Source organism: Anomaloglossus baeobatrachus, chromosome 2 (assembly GCF_048569485.1).
Source record: "Anomaloglossus baeobatrachus isolate aAnoBae1 chromosome 2, aAnoBae1.hap1, whole genome shotgun sequence".
NCBI lineage: Eukaryota > Metazoa > Chordata > Amphibia > Anura > Aromobatidae > Anomaloglossus > Anomaloglossus baeobatrachus.
The window spans coordinates 780,818,725-780,834,711 of NC_134354.1; the positions used below are offsets into that span (position 1 = coordinate 780,818,725).

A 15,987-nucleotide genomic window follows, 5' to 3' on the forward strand; every position below is an offset into this window, starting at 1 on the left:
GTACACAGTGACTGCACCAGCAGAATAGTGAGTGCAGCTCTGGAGTATAATACAGGAGGTAACTCAGGATCAGTAATGTATGTACACAGTGACTGCACCAGCAGAATAGTGAGTGCAGCTCTGGAGTATAATACAGGATATAACTCAGGATCAGTACACGATAAGTAATGTATGAACAAAGTGACTGCACTGTCAAGGGAGAAATTTGGGTAAGACTGCTAATGGAGTCTTTGTTCAGGGCAAATCCAAAGGACGGGTCCAAATTAGCTATCTGTACAGATATTATGAGACTCAATAATCAATGAACACAGGACATCTTCTTGAGCCTGCGTCTGAACTCGTGTATTCAATTGCTCAAGCATTAAAGGGAACCTGTCACCTAGAATATGCGTTCTGACCTATCAGCAGACGCATGTGTGCCCTAATTACACCTCCCTACCCTTCCTTGTGTTGTAAAATTGTGTAATATGAAAGTAATAAACGTTTTATTACCTTCATATTTCCTATGTAAATTAGAGAGACACTGGCCACATGGGCGATGCCTTGCCCTATGGACGTCTGCATGATTTCCGTGGTATCCGTGGTATGAAGGTAATAAAATGTTTTTTATTACTTTCATATTACACAATTTTACAGCACAAGGAAGGGTAGGGAGGTGTAATTAGGGCACACATGCGTCTGCTGATAGGTCAGAACGCATATTCTAGGTGACAGGTTCCCTTTAACACATCATTTCAGTCTTGAAACATATTTACAAAACTTCTCCATTTGCTCACACGTACTGATAAAGAATAATTAGAGGGGAGTGCGTATGGGCAGCATTGGGAGAATGCATGAGACCATGCATCATCCCAGATGGGACATTCCTTTCTCACATTTTGAAGACTGTAAGCGAAGATAAGATTCTGTAGGAGTGACGCACGGGAGTATGGGGTCACCCGCCTCATCCTACAAATATTACATTCCTTCTGTGAATATTACTGATGAGGCTCCCAATTAACTTAATGAATATCTCCCTTGTTCATAGTTTGTTCATTTGTACCTTGGTTAACTCTTTCTTGACCACACAGCTTAGAATCATATTATGGCGCCTGTGCAATTGTCATATAGACACACAGATAATTATGCAGCGACATCTATATTTCGATCATTTACATACACAGGTCATCTTATTACATTTGAACAAACAATCTATAGCCCAGGCTACCTTCACAGCACCAGCAGAATCGTGAGTGCAGCTCTGAAGTATGATACAGGATGTAACTCAGGCTCAATACAGGATCAGTAATGTATGTACACAGTGACTGCACCAGCAGAATAGTGAGTGCAGCTCTGGAGTATAATACAGGAGGTAACTCAGGATCAGTAATGTAATGTATGTACACAGTGACTGCACCAGCAAAATAGTGAGTGCAGCTCTGGAGTATAATACAGGAGGTAACTCAGGATCAGTAATGTAATGTATGTACACAGTGACTGCACCAGCAGAATAGTGAGTGCAGCTCTGGAGTATAATATAGGAGGTAACTCAGGATCAGGGCAGGATCAGTAATGTAATGTATGTACACAGTGACTGCACCAGCAGAATAGTGAGTGCAGCTCTGGAGTATAATATAGGAGGTAACTCAGGATCAGGGCAGGATCAGTAATGTAATGTATGTGCACAGTGACTGCACCAGCAGAATAGTGAGTGCAGCTCTGGAATATAATACAGGAGGTAACTCAGGATCAGGGCAGGATCAGTAATGTAATGTATGTGCACAGTGACTGCACCAGCAGAATAGTGAGTGCAGCTCTGGAGTATAATATAGGAGGTAACTCAGGATCAGGGCAGGATCAGTAATGTAATGTATGTACACAGTGACTGCACCAGCAGAATAGTGAGTGCAGCTCTGGAGTATAATATAGGAGGTAACTCAGGATCAGGGCAGGATCAGTAATGTAATGTATGTGCACAGTGACTGCACCAGCAGAATAGTGAGTGCAGCTCTGGAATATAATACAGGAGGTAACTCAGGATCAGGGCAGGATCAGTAATGTAATGTATGTGCACAGTGACTGCACCAGCAGAATAGTGAGTGCAGCTCTGGAGTATAATATAGGAGGTAACTCAGGATCAGGGCAGGATCAGTAATGTAATGTATGTGCACAGCTGATCCAAATAATGACATTCTTTTCCAGATAATATAAAGTGACTCGTTATAGGGTAGATTAAACTATTAACCCTAGAACGCACACCTGGGGCCTCGCAGGCTTGCTAGGTCACTTGTTTTCTATGGTAGATTGAATTGCTTGCGCGTTCTAGGGTTGAGTGAACATTTTTTGCCTCCAGTGACTCTGTGAGATCCGGACTCTTGATGTGGCGGAGCTGAATGTAAACTTCTTCTTCTTCAGGAGTGGGGTGAGGCGCTTCGGCCCCTTATGCCACACTCCCTTTATGTGTTCCTCTGTCCCCGTATGCGGCAGATAATTCGGCTGGTCGCAGTCTCTCTAGGTCCCATCCCAATTGTGAAAAGCGTAACATTGGAATACAATTCCGTCTCTGGTCACTAGATGGCGCTAAGTGAAAGTAAAATCCTCCTTTCGTGATAAGAAAAAATGAAAAACTTTTCTTTGCTATTATATAAAGCTCTTCGATAAAGTCTTAGAAACTTTGTAAAACCTTTGTCATCATATTAGTATATTACGGCTTCAGATAAAATCTTTGTCAGTTGAAAAAATGTAAAAAAAAAACAACAAACTTTTTCCTTTATTGAACTTATGTTTTTTTTTTTTTTGCGAAGTCTCCTTAGTAACTAGTCCGGGCGAGAGATCAGGAGATTGTGGTCATGCTCCGATCTTTCATAACCGCGGGCCAGAAGGGTGGTGATAAAATCTGACTGTAATAACGGCTGATAGATTAGAGGATAATCCACTGCTCTGTCTGAGGGAGTGTTTAATACACTTTTTATACAGAAAGATCATTCTTAAAGGGATTTTCCACTTTAACAAAATTGGTCCCCAATGCTTTTATACATGCAAAGTAAGACAGATGCTTAATCGACACAAGTAGGTCAGTAGTTTGCAAATAACCGGATCACACGATGAGCACCGAGATGGTGAAACAACCAAGAATCCTGACTGCGATTATGTTGCACACTATCTGGACTCAGCATACTGGACTCCCTCACGCGTGTTTTTACTTGGTCCTCCAGCCCCTTTAATGGATGTGGCTGTCATTGCTAGCAAAATTGATCAGAAGTTTGTATCTTTCCTCAGCTTAGTAAATTGAAGAAGAGTTATGACAAACTACATTACTATCATGTGAAAAACCACAAGAGCGACAGCGCAGACGCCTCCCCGGAGCACGAGAGAGGCCAGTCTGACCTCCGGAGGCTGTCACAAAGGCTAGAGGTAATTATACAATGGCTTGGTGATGAGCACTGTCTGGGGCCCTGTGGGAGAAGCCTGTGAGTCCTGCCCTCCCCCCCCCACACACAGAGGGAAAGCCAGTGAGTCCTGCCCTCCCCCCCACCCACACACACAGAGGGAAAGCCTGAGTCCTGCCCTCCCCCCCCCCCCCACACACACAGAGGGAAAGCCTATGAGTCCTGCTCTCCGCCCCCACACACACAGAGGGAAAGCCTATGAGTCCTGCTCTCCGCCCCCCCCCCCACACACAGAGGGAAAGCCTGTGAGCCCTGCTATCCCCCCACCCACACACAGAGGGAAAGCCTGTGAGTCCTGCTCTCCCCCCACACACAGAGGGAAAGCCAGTGAGTCCTGCCCTCCCCCCACACACAGAGGGAAAGCCAGTGAGTCCTGCCCTCCCCCCCACCCACACACAGAGGGAAAGCTTGTGAGTCCTGCCCTCCCCCCCACCCACACACAGAGGGAAAGCCTGTGAGTCCTGCTCTCCCCCACCCACACACAAAGGGAAAGCCTGTGAGTCCTGCTCTCCCCCACCCACACACAGAGGGAAAGCCTGTGAGTCCTGCTCTCCCCCCACCCACACACAGAGGGAAAGCTTGTGAGTCCTGCTCTCTCCCTGCCCACACACAGAGGGAAAGCCTGTGAGTCCTGCTCTCCCCCACCCACACACAAAGGGAAAGCCTGTGAGTCCTGCTCTCCCCCACCCACACACAGAGGGAAAGCCTGTGAGTCCTGCTCTCCCCCCACCCACACACAGAGGGAAAGCCTGTGAGTCCTGCTCTCCCCCACCCACACACAGAGGGAAAGCCTGTGAGTCCTGCTCTCCCCCCACCCACACACAGAGGTAAAGCCTGTGAGCCCTGCTCTCTCCACCCACACACAGAGGGAAAGCCTGTGAGTCCTAACCTCCCCCCCACCCACACAGAGGGAAAGCCTGTGAGTCCTGTTCTCCTCCCACCCACACACAGAGGGAAAGCCTGTGAGTCCTGCTCTCCCCCCTCACCCACACACAGAGGGAAAGCCTGTGAGTCCTGCTCTCCCCCCTCACCCACACACAGAGGGAAAGCCTGTGAGTCCTGCTCTCCCCCCTCACCCACACACAGAGGTAAAGCCTGTGAGTCCTGCTCTCCCCCCTCACCCACACACAGAGGGAAAGCCTGTGAGTCCTGCTCTCCCCCCTCACCCACACACAGAGGGAAAGCCTGTGAGCCCTGCTCTCTCCACCCACACACAGAGGGAAAGCCTGTAAGTCCTGCTCTCCCCCCTCACCCACACACAGAGGGGAAAGCCTGTGAGTCCTGCTCTCCCCCCACCCACACACAGAGGGAAAGCCTGTGAGCCCTGCTCTCCCCCTCACCCACACACAGAGAGCCTGTGAGTCCTGCTCTCCCCCCGCCCTCACACAGACATTATCTGGTTTTTGCGTGGTCTTTTATGTCCTGTCTTCCATTACACAACTACAGACTAAATGCCGACTTGTCCTAAGAGGCTCATCGTCAGTTACCGGCACCTTTGGGGTCCATCTTTCTGGCTGAGGTCGTGCACCAGAGCGTCACGTCTGCATTCCTATATTATGGGATGTATGGGGTTGTGGCCTCCTGGCGTCTGTGCGGTAATTAAAAAGTATTTTGTGTTGATGAGCGAGATGCCGAGCCGCAGAAAGCCATAAATCGCCCTCTCCCGGGAGCGGCTTTACGGCAGTTTACTGTTTATTGGCGCTAATCGCTTTGATTCATTGAGTAAATAGTGATTTCTAAGGACGGCAATTTACAGAGAGTTCAGCGCCGACTAAATCAAAAGGTAATTACTGGCAAAGGGAGACATAAATCATCCGCATTTTATGTGAAAGCCGCCGTGCTTCCAGATCACTCGCCCTAATGACATCCTGTCCCTTACTATAACAATAAAGCTGGTATTAAAAGGGATTTTTAGGTTTCGGGGAGGGCGGGGGGTGGGGGGGGGTTGCACTAAGGGAAATGGAAAATGAAGTAACTTTGCAAATAGTATCACAAAGGGCAGGTGTATGGAGAGGTTAGCCAGTCCACAAAGGGCAGGTGTATGGAGAGGTTAGCCAGTCCACAAAGGGCAGGTGTATGGAGAGGTTAGCCAGTCCACAAAGAGCGGGTGTGTGGAGAGGTTAGCCAGTCCACAAAGGGCGGGTGTATGGAGAGGTTAGCCAGTCCACAAAGGGCGGGTGTATGGAGAGGTTAGCCAGTCCACAAAGGGCAGGTGTATGGAGAGGTTAGCCAGTCCACAAAGGGCAGGTGTATGGAAAGGTTAGCCAGTCCACAAAGGGCAGGTGTATGGAGAGGTTAGCCAGTCCACAAAGGGCAGGTGTATGGAGAGGTTAGCCAGTCCACAAAGGGCAGGTGTGTGGAGAGGTTAGCCGGTCCACAAAGGGCAGGTGAATGGAGAGGTTAGCCAGTCCACAAAGGGCAGGTGAATGGAGAGGTTAGCCAGTCCACAAAGGGCAGGTGTATGGAGAGGTTAGCCAGTCCACAAAGGGTAGGTGGCGGCTGTGTTACGCAGCTGGCATCTGCCTTCAACAGCAGTAATCAGAGAGGCATTTAATTGGTGCACCCCAACTAAACTCAATAAAAAGCAATCAAAGCAATGAAACCAACTAAAACCAATGCTGGTCCAGAAAAATTAAAACCAATGCTGATCTCGAAAAATGTCTACATAAAGTTGGGGTTTTTTGGATTTTTTTCTTTACAAATTTCCAAAATTATTATTTTTTTTTTTTTTTACACTAAAGTAATACAAGCAACTTTACAACTTTGGTATCGGCACTGACTTAAGGCCCCGTCACACACAGAGATAAATCTTTGGCAGATCTGTGGTTGCAGTGAAATCATGGACATATTGTTCCATTTGTACACAGCCACAAACCTGGCACTGATTGTCCACAATTTCACTGCAACCACAGATCTGCCGCAGATTTATCTCTGTGTGTGACAGGGCCTCTACAGTATCACTTTTACCAAACAATGAACCCTCTCAAAATTTTACCCCCAAAAACCAATGGCGTAATTTCTAATATTTTTGTTGTCGTTTTTACCGTTTTATTTTCTTTGTCGCTCCATTGGGAGACCCAGACAATTGGGTGTATAGCTTCTGCCTCCGGAGGCCACACAAAGTATTACACTTTTAAAAAAGTGTAACCCCTCCCCTCTGCCTATACACCCTCCCGTGGACCACGGGCTCCTCAGTTTTATGCTTTGTGTGGAAGGAGGCACACATCCACTCATGCATTCTCATACATAGTTATGTCGGATGGAAGAAAAGAGGTCCCCGATGGGGTCCCCGGCATGTTCCCTTCTCACCCCACTAAGTCGGCGGTGTTATTAAGGTTGAGGTACCCATTGCGGGTACAGAGGCTGGAGCCACATGCCGTCTCCTTCACCATCCCTTATGCGGCTCTGGGAGAAGTGGGATCCTATCCGGTCATCCATGTGCTGGGACCGTGCTCCATCCGCAGCCCCTGGTGGAACCTGCCGGACCGGAGCTTCTTCATCCCCAGGGACCGGGCCCTGCAACTTGAAGGTACTCTGTATCCTCATGTGGGGACTGTACAGGGGTCGCACCTTCTCCCCGGAAGCCGCGGTGGTTCCGTCCGTTGTCTTTTCAGCGGACTTCCGCGCCGACCGTGCCTGCTTGTCGGGCGCGGCCTTAAATTTAGCCCCCGGCTTCGCCGCGGCCTAGTCCGAAAAATCCCGCCCCCGAGCCTGCCTGTCAGGGGTAAGGGCGGGATTGCCGACATGACGTCGGCCTTGAGGGCTGGAGCATCTTGCATGTCTCCCTCCCCCCTCATTGACCACTTGGGGGACTCCAGATTCCCGCTCTCTGCTAGCGCCGCCCTCGGCTCCACTCCCCCCCGAGAGCTCCGGCAGCCATTTTTAGCATTTTGCCGGTGGACGCTATTCAGCAGCAAGGCTCTGCAGCTCCGGGGGATCCACGACAGGGAATCTGGAGGACACACTCCGCTCGTGAGCGGTTGGTAAGCCACACCGGTCACCCGGTGCTGGTCCCCCTAGGGTGCCGGGATATATATATATATATATCTGTTCGGAAAGGCGGTATACCCTTTTCCCATATACCCTCAGTGGTCACTCTCCTAGGAGACTACAGCATGTCGTCCACAAGGAGCAAAGCTACTAAGGCACAGATTTTTTTCGCGGCCTGTACCTCTTGTGGGGCTATGTTGCCTGCGGGATCCACCTACCCTCACTGGCTCGACTCCTGCCACGCTTGCTCAGCCGGAGCCTAGGACACTTGTGGGCCCCTCGGCTCAGGTAGATCCCCCTGCTCCCCCTGAGCAGGCTGCAGGGACAGAGTCACCGGAGTTGGCCTCTTTCGCTGAGAAACTCTCTGTCACTTTCTCAATCCATTGCACAGTCTATGGACAAATGGTCATCTAAGCTCCTTGAGGCATTGCAGTCCAGACCGGGCTCTTCAAAGGCCCCGGCCCCTGTTAGCTTGTCTCCTCCAGGCCCTTCTCGGTCCGCGCCGCAGCGCGCTCCCAGGATAGCCCCTAGGTCCCAGGCGGAGGACTCCTGCCCGGATCGCAGCCCCAGACCTGCTAAGCGGCCTCGCTGGGATTCTTCCCCGGCCTCCTCACGCTGCTCTGGATCCCAATTTGAGGACTCTCAGGAAGACGAGGCGGACGTGGGAGCTCAGGGCTCTGACCCTGACTTCGCCCTTAACCTTGATACCCCTGAGGGGGACGCCTTAGTAAATGATCTTATCTCGTCCATCAACCAGGTGTTGGATCTCTCACCACCACCTCCTCCTGCAGAGGAGTCGGCTTCGCAGCAGGAGAAACACCATTTTCGGTTCCCCAAGCGTACGCGAAATACGTTTTTTGATCACTCTAACTTCAGGGATGCTGTCCAGAAGCCCAGAGCGGTCCCGGACAAGCGCTTTGCTAAACGGCACACTGACACGCGTTATCCTTTTCCACCTGAAGTCGTTAAGGGCTGGGCGCACTCTCCCAAGGTGGATCCTCCAGTCTCTAGATTGGCTGCTAGGTCCGTTGTGTCTGTTGCCGATGGCTCATCCCTGAAGGATGCCACTGACAGACAGAGCTCTTGGTGAAGTCTATTTATGAGGCCACGGGCGCGTCTTTTGCCCCGGCCTTTGCGGCTGTGTGGGCGCTCCAAGCAATCTCGGCATGTCTGACTGAGATTAATGCTGTCACGCGGAATTCTGCTCCGCATGTGTCTTCCTTGACCTCTCAGGCATCAGCATTTTCGTCCTACGCCATGAACGCCGTCCTGGACTCCGCTAGCCGTACGGCTGTAGCATCCGCTAACTCCGTGGCAGTCCGCAGGGCCATGTGGCTGCGCGAATGGAAAGCAGACTCTGCTTCCAAAAGGTTCTTAACTGGTTTGCCTTTTTCTGGCGAACGTTTGTTTGGCGAACGGTTGGATGAGATTATTATGGAATCCTCGGGAAAGGACTCCTCCTTACCCCAGTCCAAACCTAAGAGACCTCAGCAGAGAAAAATCCAATCGAGGTTTCGGTCCTTTCGTCCCTCCGCCAAGCCCCAATCCTCTTCGTCCAACCGGCCGGAGAAAGGCCAGAGGAACTCCTATACGTGGCGGTCCAAGTCACGCTCCCAAAAGGCCGCAGGAGGCACTGCCTCCAAGACGGCCTCCTCATGACTCTCGGCCTCATCTAGCCACATCCTCGGTCGGTGGCAGGCTCTCCCGCTTTGGCGACGCCTGGAGGCCACACGTTCAAGACCGATGGGTGAGAGACATTCTGTCTCATGGTTACAGGATAGAGTTCAGCTCTCGACCTACGGCTCGTTTTTTCAGAACCTCCCCACCCCCCGCACAGGCCGACGCACTTTTTCAGGCAGTGGACGCTCTAAAGATGGAAGGAGTTGTGATTCCCTTTCCCCTTCAGGAACGTGGTCGCGGATTTTACTCCAACTTGTTCGTGGTGCCAAAAAAGGACGGGTCATTCCGTCCCGTTCTGGACCTCAAGCTGCTCAACAGACATGTGAGAACCAGACGGTTTCGGATGGAATCTCTCCGCTCGGTCATCGCCTCGATGTCACAAGGAGACTTCCTAGCATCGATCGACATCAAGGATGCTTATCTCCATGTGCCGATCGCACCCGAACATCAACGTTTCCTGCGTTTCGCCATCGGGGACGAACACCTCCAGTTCGTCGCATTGCCCTTCGGCCTGGCGACAGCCCCACGGGTTTTCACCAAAGTCATGGCATCCGTCGTGGTGGTCCTGCACTCTCAGGGCCACTCGGTGATCCCATACTTGGACGATCTCCTAGTCAGGGCCCCTTCTCGGGTGGCGTGTCAACAAAGTCTTACCGTCACTCTGGCGACTCTCCAGCAGTTCGGGTGGATCATCAATTTCCCGAAATCCAAGTTGACGCCGACCCAATCACTGACTTACCTCGGGATGGAGTTTCATACCCAGCCAGCGTTAGTCATGCTACCGCGGGACAAACAGCTTTCTCTGCAGGCGGGGGTGCAGTCACTTCTTCGGAGTCAGTCACACCCCTTAAGGCGCCTCATGCACTTCCTGGGGAAGATGGTGGCAGCTATGGAGGCAGTGCCATTCGCGCAATTCCATCTACGGCCACTCCAATGGGAAATTCTTCGCAAATGGGACAAGAGTGCGGCTTCCCTCGACAAGAACATCTCTCTTTCACTTGCAACCAAAACATCACTTCAGTGGTTACTCCTACCCACATCTCTGTCTTGGGGAAAATCCTTCCTCCCCCCAACCTGGGCCGTGGTCACCACGGACGCGAGCCTGTCAGGTTGGGGAGCGGTTTTTCTCCACCACAGGGCTCAAGGAACCTGGACTCCAATAGAATCGTCCCTTCAGATCAATATTCTGGAGATAAGGGCAGTATATCTAGCCCTATTGGCTTTCCATCGGTGGCTGGAGGGCAGGCAGATCCGAATCCAGTCGGACAACGCCACTGCCGGCGCCTACTTCAACCACCAAGGCGGCACCTGCAGTCGTCAAGCCTTCCAGGAAGTCGGGCGGATTCTGCAGTGGGTGGAAGTCACAGGCTCCACCATCTCCGCAGTTCGCATCCCGGGCGTGGAAAACTGGGAAGCAGATTTTCTCAGTCGTCAGGGCATGGACGCGGGGGAATGGTCTCTTCACCCAGACGTGTTTCGGGAGATCTGTCGCCGCTGGGGAACGCCGGACGTCGATCTCATGGCGTCACGACACAACAACAAGGTCCCGGCCTTCATGGCATGGTCTCAGGATCACAGAGCTCTGGCAGCGGACGCTCTGGTCCAGGATTGGTCGCAGTTTCGACTGCCATATGTGTTTCCCCCTCTGGCGATGCTGCCCAGAGTACTACGCAAGATCCGGTCCGACTGCCATCGTGCCATTCTCGTCGCTCCAGACTGGCCGAGGCGGTCGTGGTATCCGGATCTGTGGCATCTCACGGTGGGTCAACCGTGGGCGCTTCCTGACCGTCCAGACTTGCTGTCACAAGGGCCGTTTTTCCATCTGAATTCTGTGGCCCTCAACCTGACTGTGTGGCCATTGAGTCCTGGCTCCTAGCATCTTCAGTGTTATCTCAGGATGTCATTGCCACCATGAGACAAGCCAGGAAGCCAACGTCCGCCAAGATCTATTACAGGTCTTGGCAAATCTTCTTATCCTGGTGCTCTGATAACGGTTTTCCTCCATGGCCGTTTGCTTTACCCACATTTCTTTCATTCCTACAATCTGGAATGGACAAGGGTTTGTCCCTCGGCTCTCTCAAGGGCCAAGTGTCGGCGCTCTCCGTGTTTTTTCCAAAGCGTCTAGCCAGGCTTCCGCAGGTCCGCACGTTCCTGCAGGGGGTTTGCCACATGGTCCCACCTTACAAACGTCCGTTGGAACCTTGGGATCTTAACAGGGTTCTGACGGCTCTTCAAAAGCCGCCTTTTGAGCCGCTGCGGGATGTCTCTCTCTCCCGTCTTTCTCAGAAGGTGGCCTTCCTGGTGGCAGTCACATCACTTCGGAGAGTGTCTGAGCTTGCAGCGCTGTCATGCAAAGCCCCCTTCCTGGTTTTCCATCAGGATAAGGTGGTTCTGCGTCCGGTCCCGGAATTTCTCCCTAAGGTGGTATCCCCTTTTCATCTAAATCAGGATATCTCCTTGCCTTCCTTTTGCCCTAATCCAATTCACCAGTGTGAAAAGGATTTGCACTCTTTGGATCTAGTGAGAGCACTCCGGTTCTACGTGTCTCGCACGGCGCCCCTGCGCCTTTCAGACGCGCTCTTTATCCTTGTCGCTGGCCAGCGCAAGGGCTCTCAAGCTCCAAGTCAACCTTGGCTCGGTGGATCAAGGAACCGATTCTCGAGGCCTACCGTACTTCTGGGCTTCCACTTCCTTCAGGGTTGAAAGCCCATTCTACCAGAGCCGTAGGTGCATCCTGGGCATTGCGGCACCGGGCGACGGCTCAGCAGGTGTGTCAGGCAGCTACGTGGTCTAGTCTGCACACTTTCACGAAGCACTATCAAGTGCATGCCTATGCTTCGGCAGACGCCAGTCTAGGTAGGCGAGTCCTCCAGGCGGCGGTTGCCCACCTGTAAGAGGGGGCCGTTTTCGGCTCTTTCGATTGAGGTATTCTTTTACCCACCCAGGGACTGCTCTTGGACGTCCCAATTGTCTGGGTCTCGCAATGGAGCGACAAAGAAAAAGGGAATTTTGTTTACTTACCGTAAATTCCTTTTCTTCTAGCTCCTATTGGGAGACCCAGCACCCGCCCCTGTGCCCTTCGGGCTGGTTGTTCTTTTGTGTACACATGTTGTTGATGTTGATTTGTTCTTATGGTTCATGGTCTTCAGTTCTCCGAACATCCTTCGGATTGAATTTACCCTAGACCAACTTATAAGTTTTCTCCTTCCTGCTTTTGCACCAAAACTGAGGAGCCCGTGGTCCACGGGAGGGTGTATAGGCAGAGGGGAGGGGTTACACTTTTTAAAGTGTAATACTTTGTGTGGCCTCCGGAGGCAGAAGCTATACACCCAATTGTCTGGGTCTCCCAATAGGAGCTAGAAGAAAAGGAATTTACGGTAAGTAAACAAAATTCCCTTTTTTTCCTTTTTTGGAAATTTTTTTTCTTTGTAGTTTATATATTGAGAAATGCATAAGTGGAAGACAAGCCCTTAACGGACTATATATGGATGGGAAAATAATAAAAGTTTCTGGTTCTTTGAGAGGAGGACGACAAATGTTAAAATTGCAAAAATAAGACTCGTCCTTCATGAGTGAAATATCTGCTTTTTGTTTGTTGTATAGATTTCCTAAAAGGTCAGAGAAGCCCCTTACCTTGTGAGATTTTCATCTTTTCAGGAATATAAGGAGCAAGCCGACCAGTGGGAGAATCAGAAACTGATGTATCAGGAAAATATCAAGAAATTACATGAGCAGAGGAAGAATCTGATGGAGAAATGTGAATATCTTCAGGTAACCTCTATAAATATAGAAGATTTGCTGCATATCATTTAACACTAGAAGTCCCAGAGAGGGGTCATTTACCATTCCTACCTTTTGGAACCCAGGAAGCTCTAAATTTCTGGGACTTCTAGTGTTAATTGTGCTTTACCACCTCACGTTAGTAGAAACCTTAAGCGGTTAAAAGAAGTGACCTGAGTGTCCAATCTTCAGGTGGCTTCTGCTCACTTTTTTTTTTTTTTTTTTTTTTATTTTAATGTGGGGAGGAAAAGACGGGTAATTTTTAAATGATCATTTTTCATATGTGGCGCCTTCAGTGAGACATGGTGGCCCCCGTGTCCTTATGCAGGGCACATCAACTGCTGGTGTTAGGCTACATGTCATTGATTGTATCATGAATTCACAGATGTTCTCTATAGTGAAAGAAGATGTTGCCACCACTCCGTGCCCTTGGTAGACGTGCAGTTTATTAACATCAAAAACACACCTCTAAAGTCATTGTTGTATTTCTGAGCAAGGAAAAGAAAACAGAGAGGAGTGCTCCTGTGTGAGACCGCAAAGACCCCAGCGATCAAGCATATTTCATATGTATTTCTGAAGAAGAAAGGGTGAAATTGATTCCGTGGCCAAGTATCTGCTGATCTGACCCCAACCGATCTGCCCCCTGTAGTCTGACACTCCTAAGCAATAGCCTGAGTGACCAATTGCCTCCAGAAGTCTCCTGTTTAGTAAATTCACTCCAACTGTGTGTGATTTATTCTCAGTATAACTACAGCTCTTTGTGTGAGACCATTAGGGAACAAACAGCATCATGGAAACCAAGGAACACACTAGACAGGTCAGGGATAAAGTTGTGGAGAATAAAGCAGGGTTAGGTTATAAAGAAAAAAAGAATTTCACATCTCATGGATCCCTGTTCAATCCATCTTGCTAAAAGGAATATGGCACAACTGCATACCCACCAAGACATGGCCGTCCACCAAAACTGACATCCCAAGAAGGAGAGCACTAGTGAGAGAAGCAGCCGAGAGTCCCATGGTCACTGGAGGAGCCATAGAGATCACAGCTCGGGGGGGGGGGGGACTCTGTCCATGGACAACTATTAGTCATATATTCCACAAATCTGGTCTTTATGATGAAGAAGAGGTATAAGAAGACAAACCTTTTTGAAAGCATAAGAAGTCCCGTTTTCAGTTTTCAAAAAGCCTTGTAGGGGACACAGTAAGCATGTGGGGGAATGTTCTCTGTCCAGATGAGACCAAAGTCAAACCTTTTGGGCCAAATTTGTGTGGCGGAAAACGAACACTGGACATCACCCTGAAAACACCATCCCCACCGTCACACATGGTGGTAGCAGCATCCTGTGTGGAGGCTTTTTTCAGCAGAGGCAGGGAAGCCGGTCAGAGTTGATGGGAAGATGGATGGAGCTAAATACAGGGCAATTCTAGAGGAAATCCTGTTAGAGACTGCAAATTACTGGGGGCGTAGGTTCACCTTCCAGCAGGACAATGACCCTAAACATCTTGCAGAGCCACAATGGAGGGTTTGGAAGCAAAGCATGCAAACTATATGGGGAAATCTTAGAGACAAGTTTTCATCACTCTCCATCCAGCATGCAGGCTCTAATAGACATCGGTCTTGAAGAATGGAAAAAGATCTTACCATATGTCGCCAACTTGTCTAAAAGACTCAGTGCTGTCCTTTACAATCATGGAGGTCATACAAAATAGCAGTTCTAGTAGTTTTTGATGCAGGGTGTACTCACTTATGCTGGACTAGTCTGGAGCGATCCCTGGCCGGCTCTTCCCAGGTGATTGATCTGCATATAGAGCGACCTGTCAATCACAGGGGGGGGGGGGCAGAGTCGGACTAGTCCGGTCTCCAGCTGCTGGTCCTGGCCGGATCTGTAAAGTAATCGTGCAGCCAGATTGGCCAGCCTGAATTAGGCGACAGCCCTCTTCAATATTGCCCCGAAAGGTGGACAAGACAACCCCTTTAAGGAGGATTACACCCACTCCAGTGAAGCGGCCGCACATTCTGCTTCATTGTGGAGGCTGATTAATGCCTCACTAATGCAGCAGAGCTCATTCCTGGCACCGATCAAGCGCTGTGTCAGCCGTACCCGCACATTTTGTTGTAGACGTCCCGCTAGGAAGAAATCATTGACTTACGGACCTAAGTACCAGCTAATAAGTCGTGCACCATCCGCCTGCCATGCACTTACTGCCGTCTCCATTCTGCCAGCGCGGTGAACGTATGGCTCTGTGCGGGGAGGGGGTGACACATAGCGTGTGCCTTTTTGTCACCTTCTTAATACATCGCATTACTTATATTGTAGTGCTTTATTATACTCCAGCTGTTTTGTCTTGAAAGCATTAATTCTGCTGGTTGTCGCTTGGAAACCATTCAAGGAGCCCGTCAAATACATCCTTAACATTGGTGGTCATTTCTTTATTTTTTTTTATGTATTAAAGAACTACTGAGACTGCAAATAATGATGCAAGATTTCTGCTCTGAAGCTGAAAAAGGAAGGCAGTACTATCTGTGCCCGTATCGTTTACAGGACGCAGTAATCTGTGTTCTTAGGTCAATTACAAGAACAGACGAGCAGTATTGTCGATGTATACATCAATACATTTAGTCTTGTCTACATTAAGTCAGTTGTAGGCAGAGTCAAGGAAGTAGTATTATCTGTACCTACGTAATGTGAAGGAGGATACAGGGTAGCAGTAATTTGTCTACATCATTTAAAGGAAGAAGCAAGGAGGTAATGCTATCTTTGTCTATATTATTCCCAGAAAGAGACTAGGATACACTACTTTCTCTGCCTACATTATTCATAGTACTATATCCTTGTCTCTTTCTATGAATAATGTAGGCACAGATAATACTGTATCCTCATCTCTAAGACTAATGTAAGCACCGATAGAACTGTCTGTCTCTTTCTATAAATAATGTAGATAAAGTACTGTCTCCTTGTTTTTCTTTGAATAATGGAGGCAAATATACTACTGTCTCCTTGTTTCTTTCTATGAATATTGTAAGCACATATAGTACTGTCTCCCTGTCCATGAATAATGTAGGCACAGATAGTACTATATCCTTGTGTCTTTCTATCTGTGCCTACATT

At 49.6% G+C, this 15,987-nt stretch overlaps 1 protein-coding gene across 2 annotated transcripts in view; it reads left to right on the top strand.

Moving 5' to 3' along the window:
* Positions 1–15,987, top strand: part of DEUP1 (deuterosome assembly protein 1) — a 60,501-nt gene that overhangs the window by 12,249 nt on the left and 32,265 nt on the right. For both annotated transcript variants that reach the window (XM_075334717.1, XM_075334718.1), the window contains exons 5-6: positions 3,259–3,393; positions 12,756–12,869. In XM_075334717.1, coding sequence (XP_075190832.1) covers positions 3,259–3,393; positions 12,756–12,869 — 249 coding nt within the window. The remainder of the gene's footprint in view (positions 1–3,258; positions 3,394–12,755; positions 12,870–15,987) is intronic.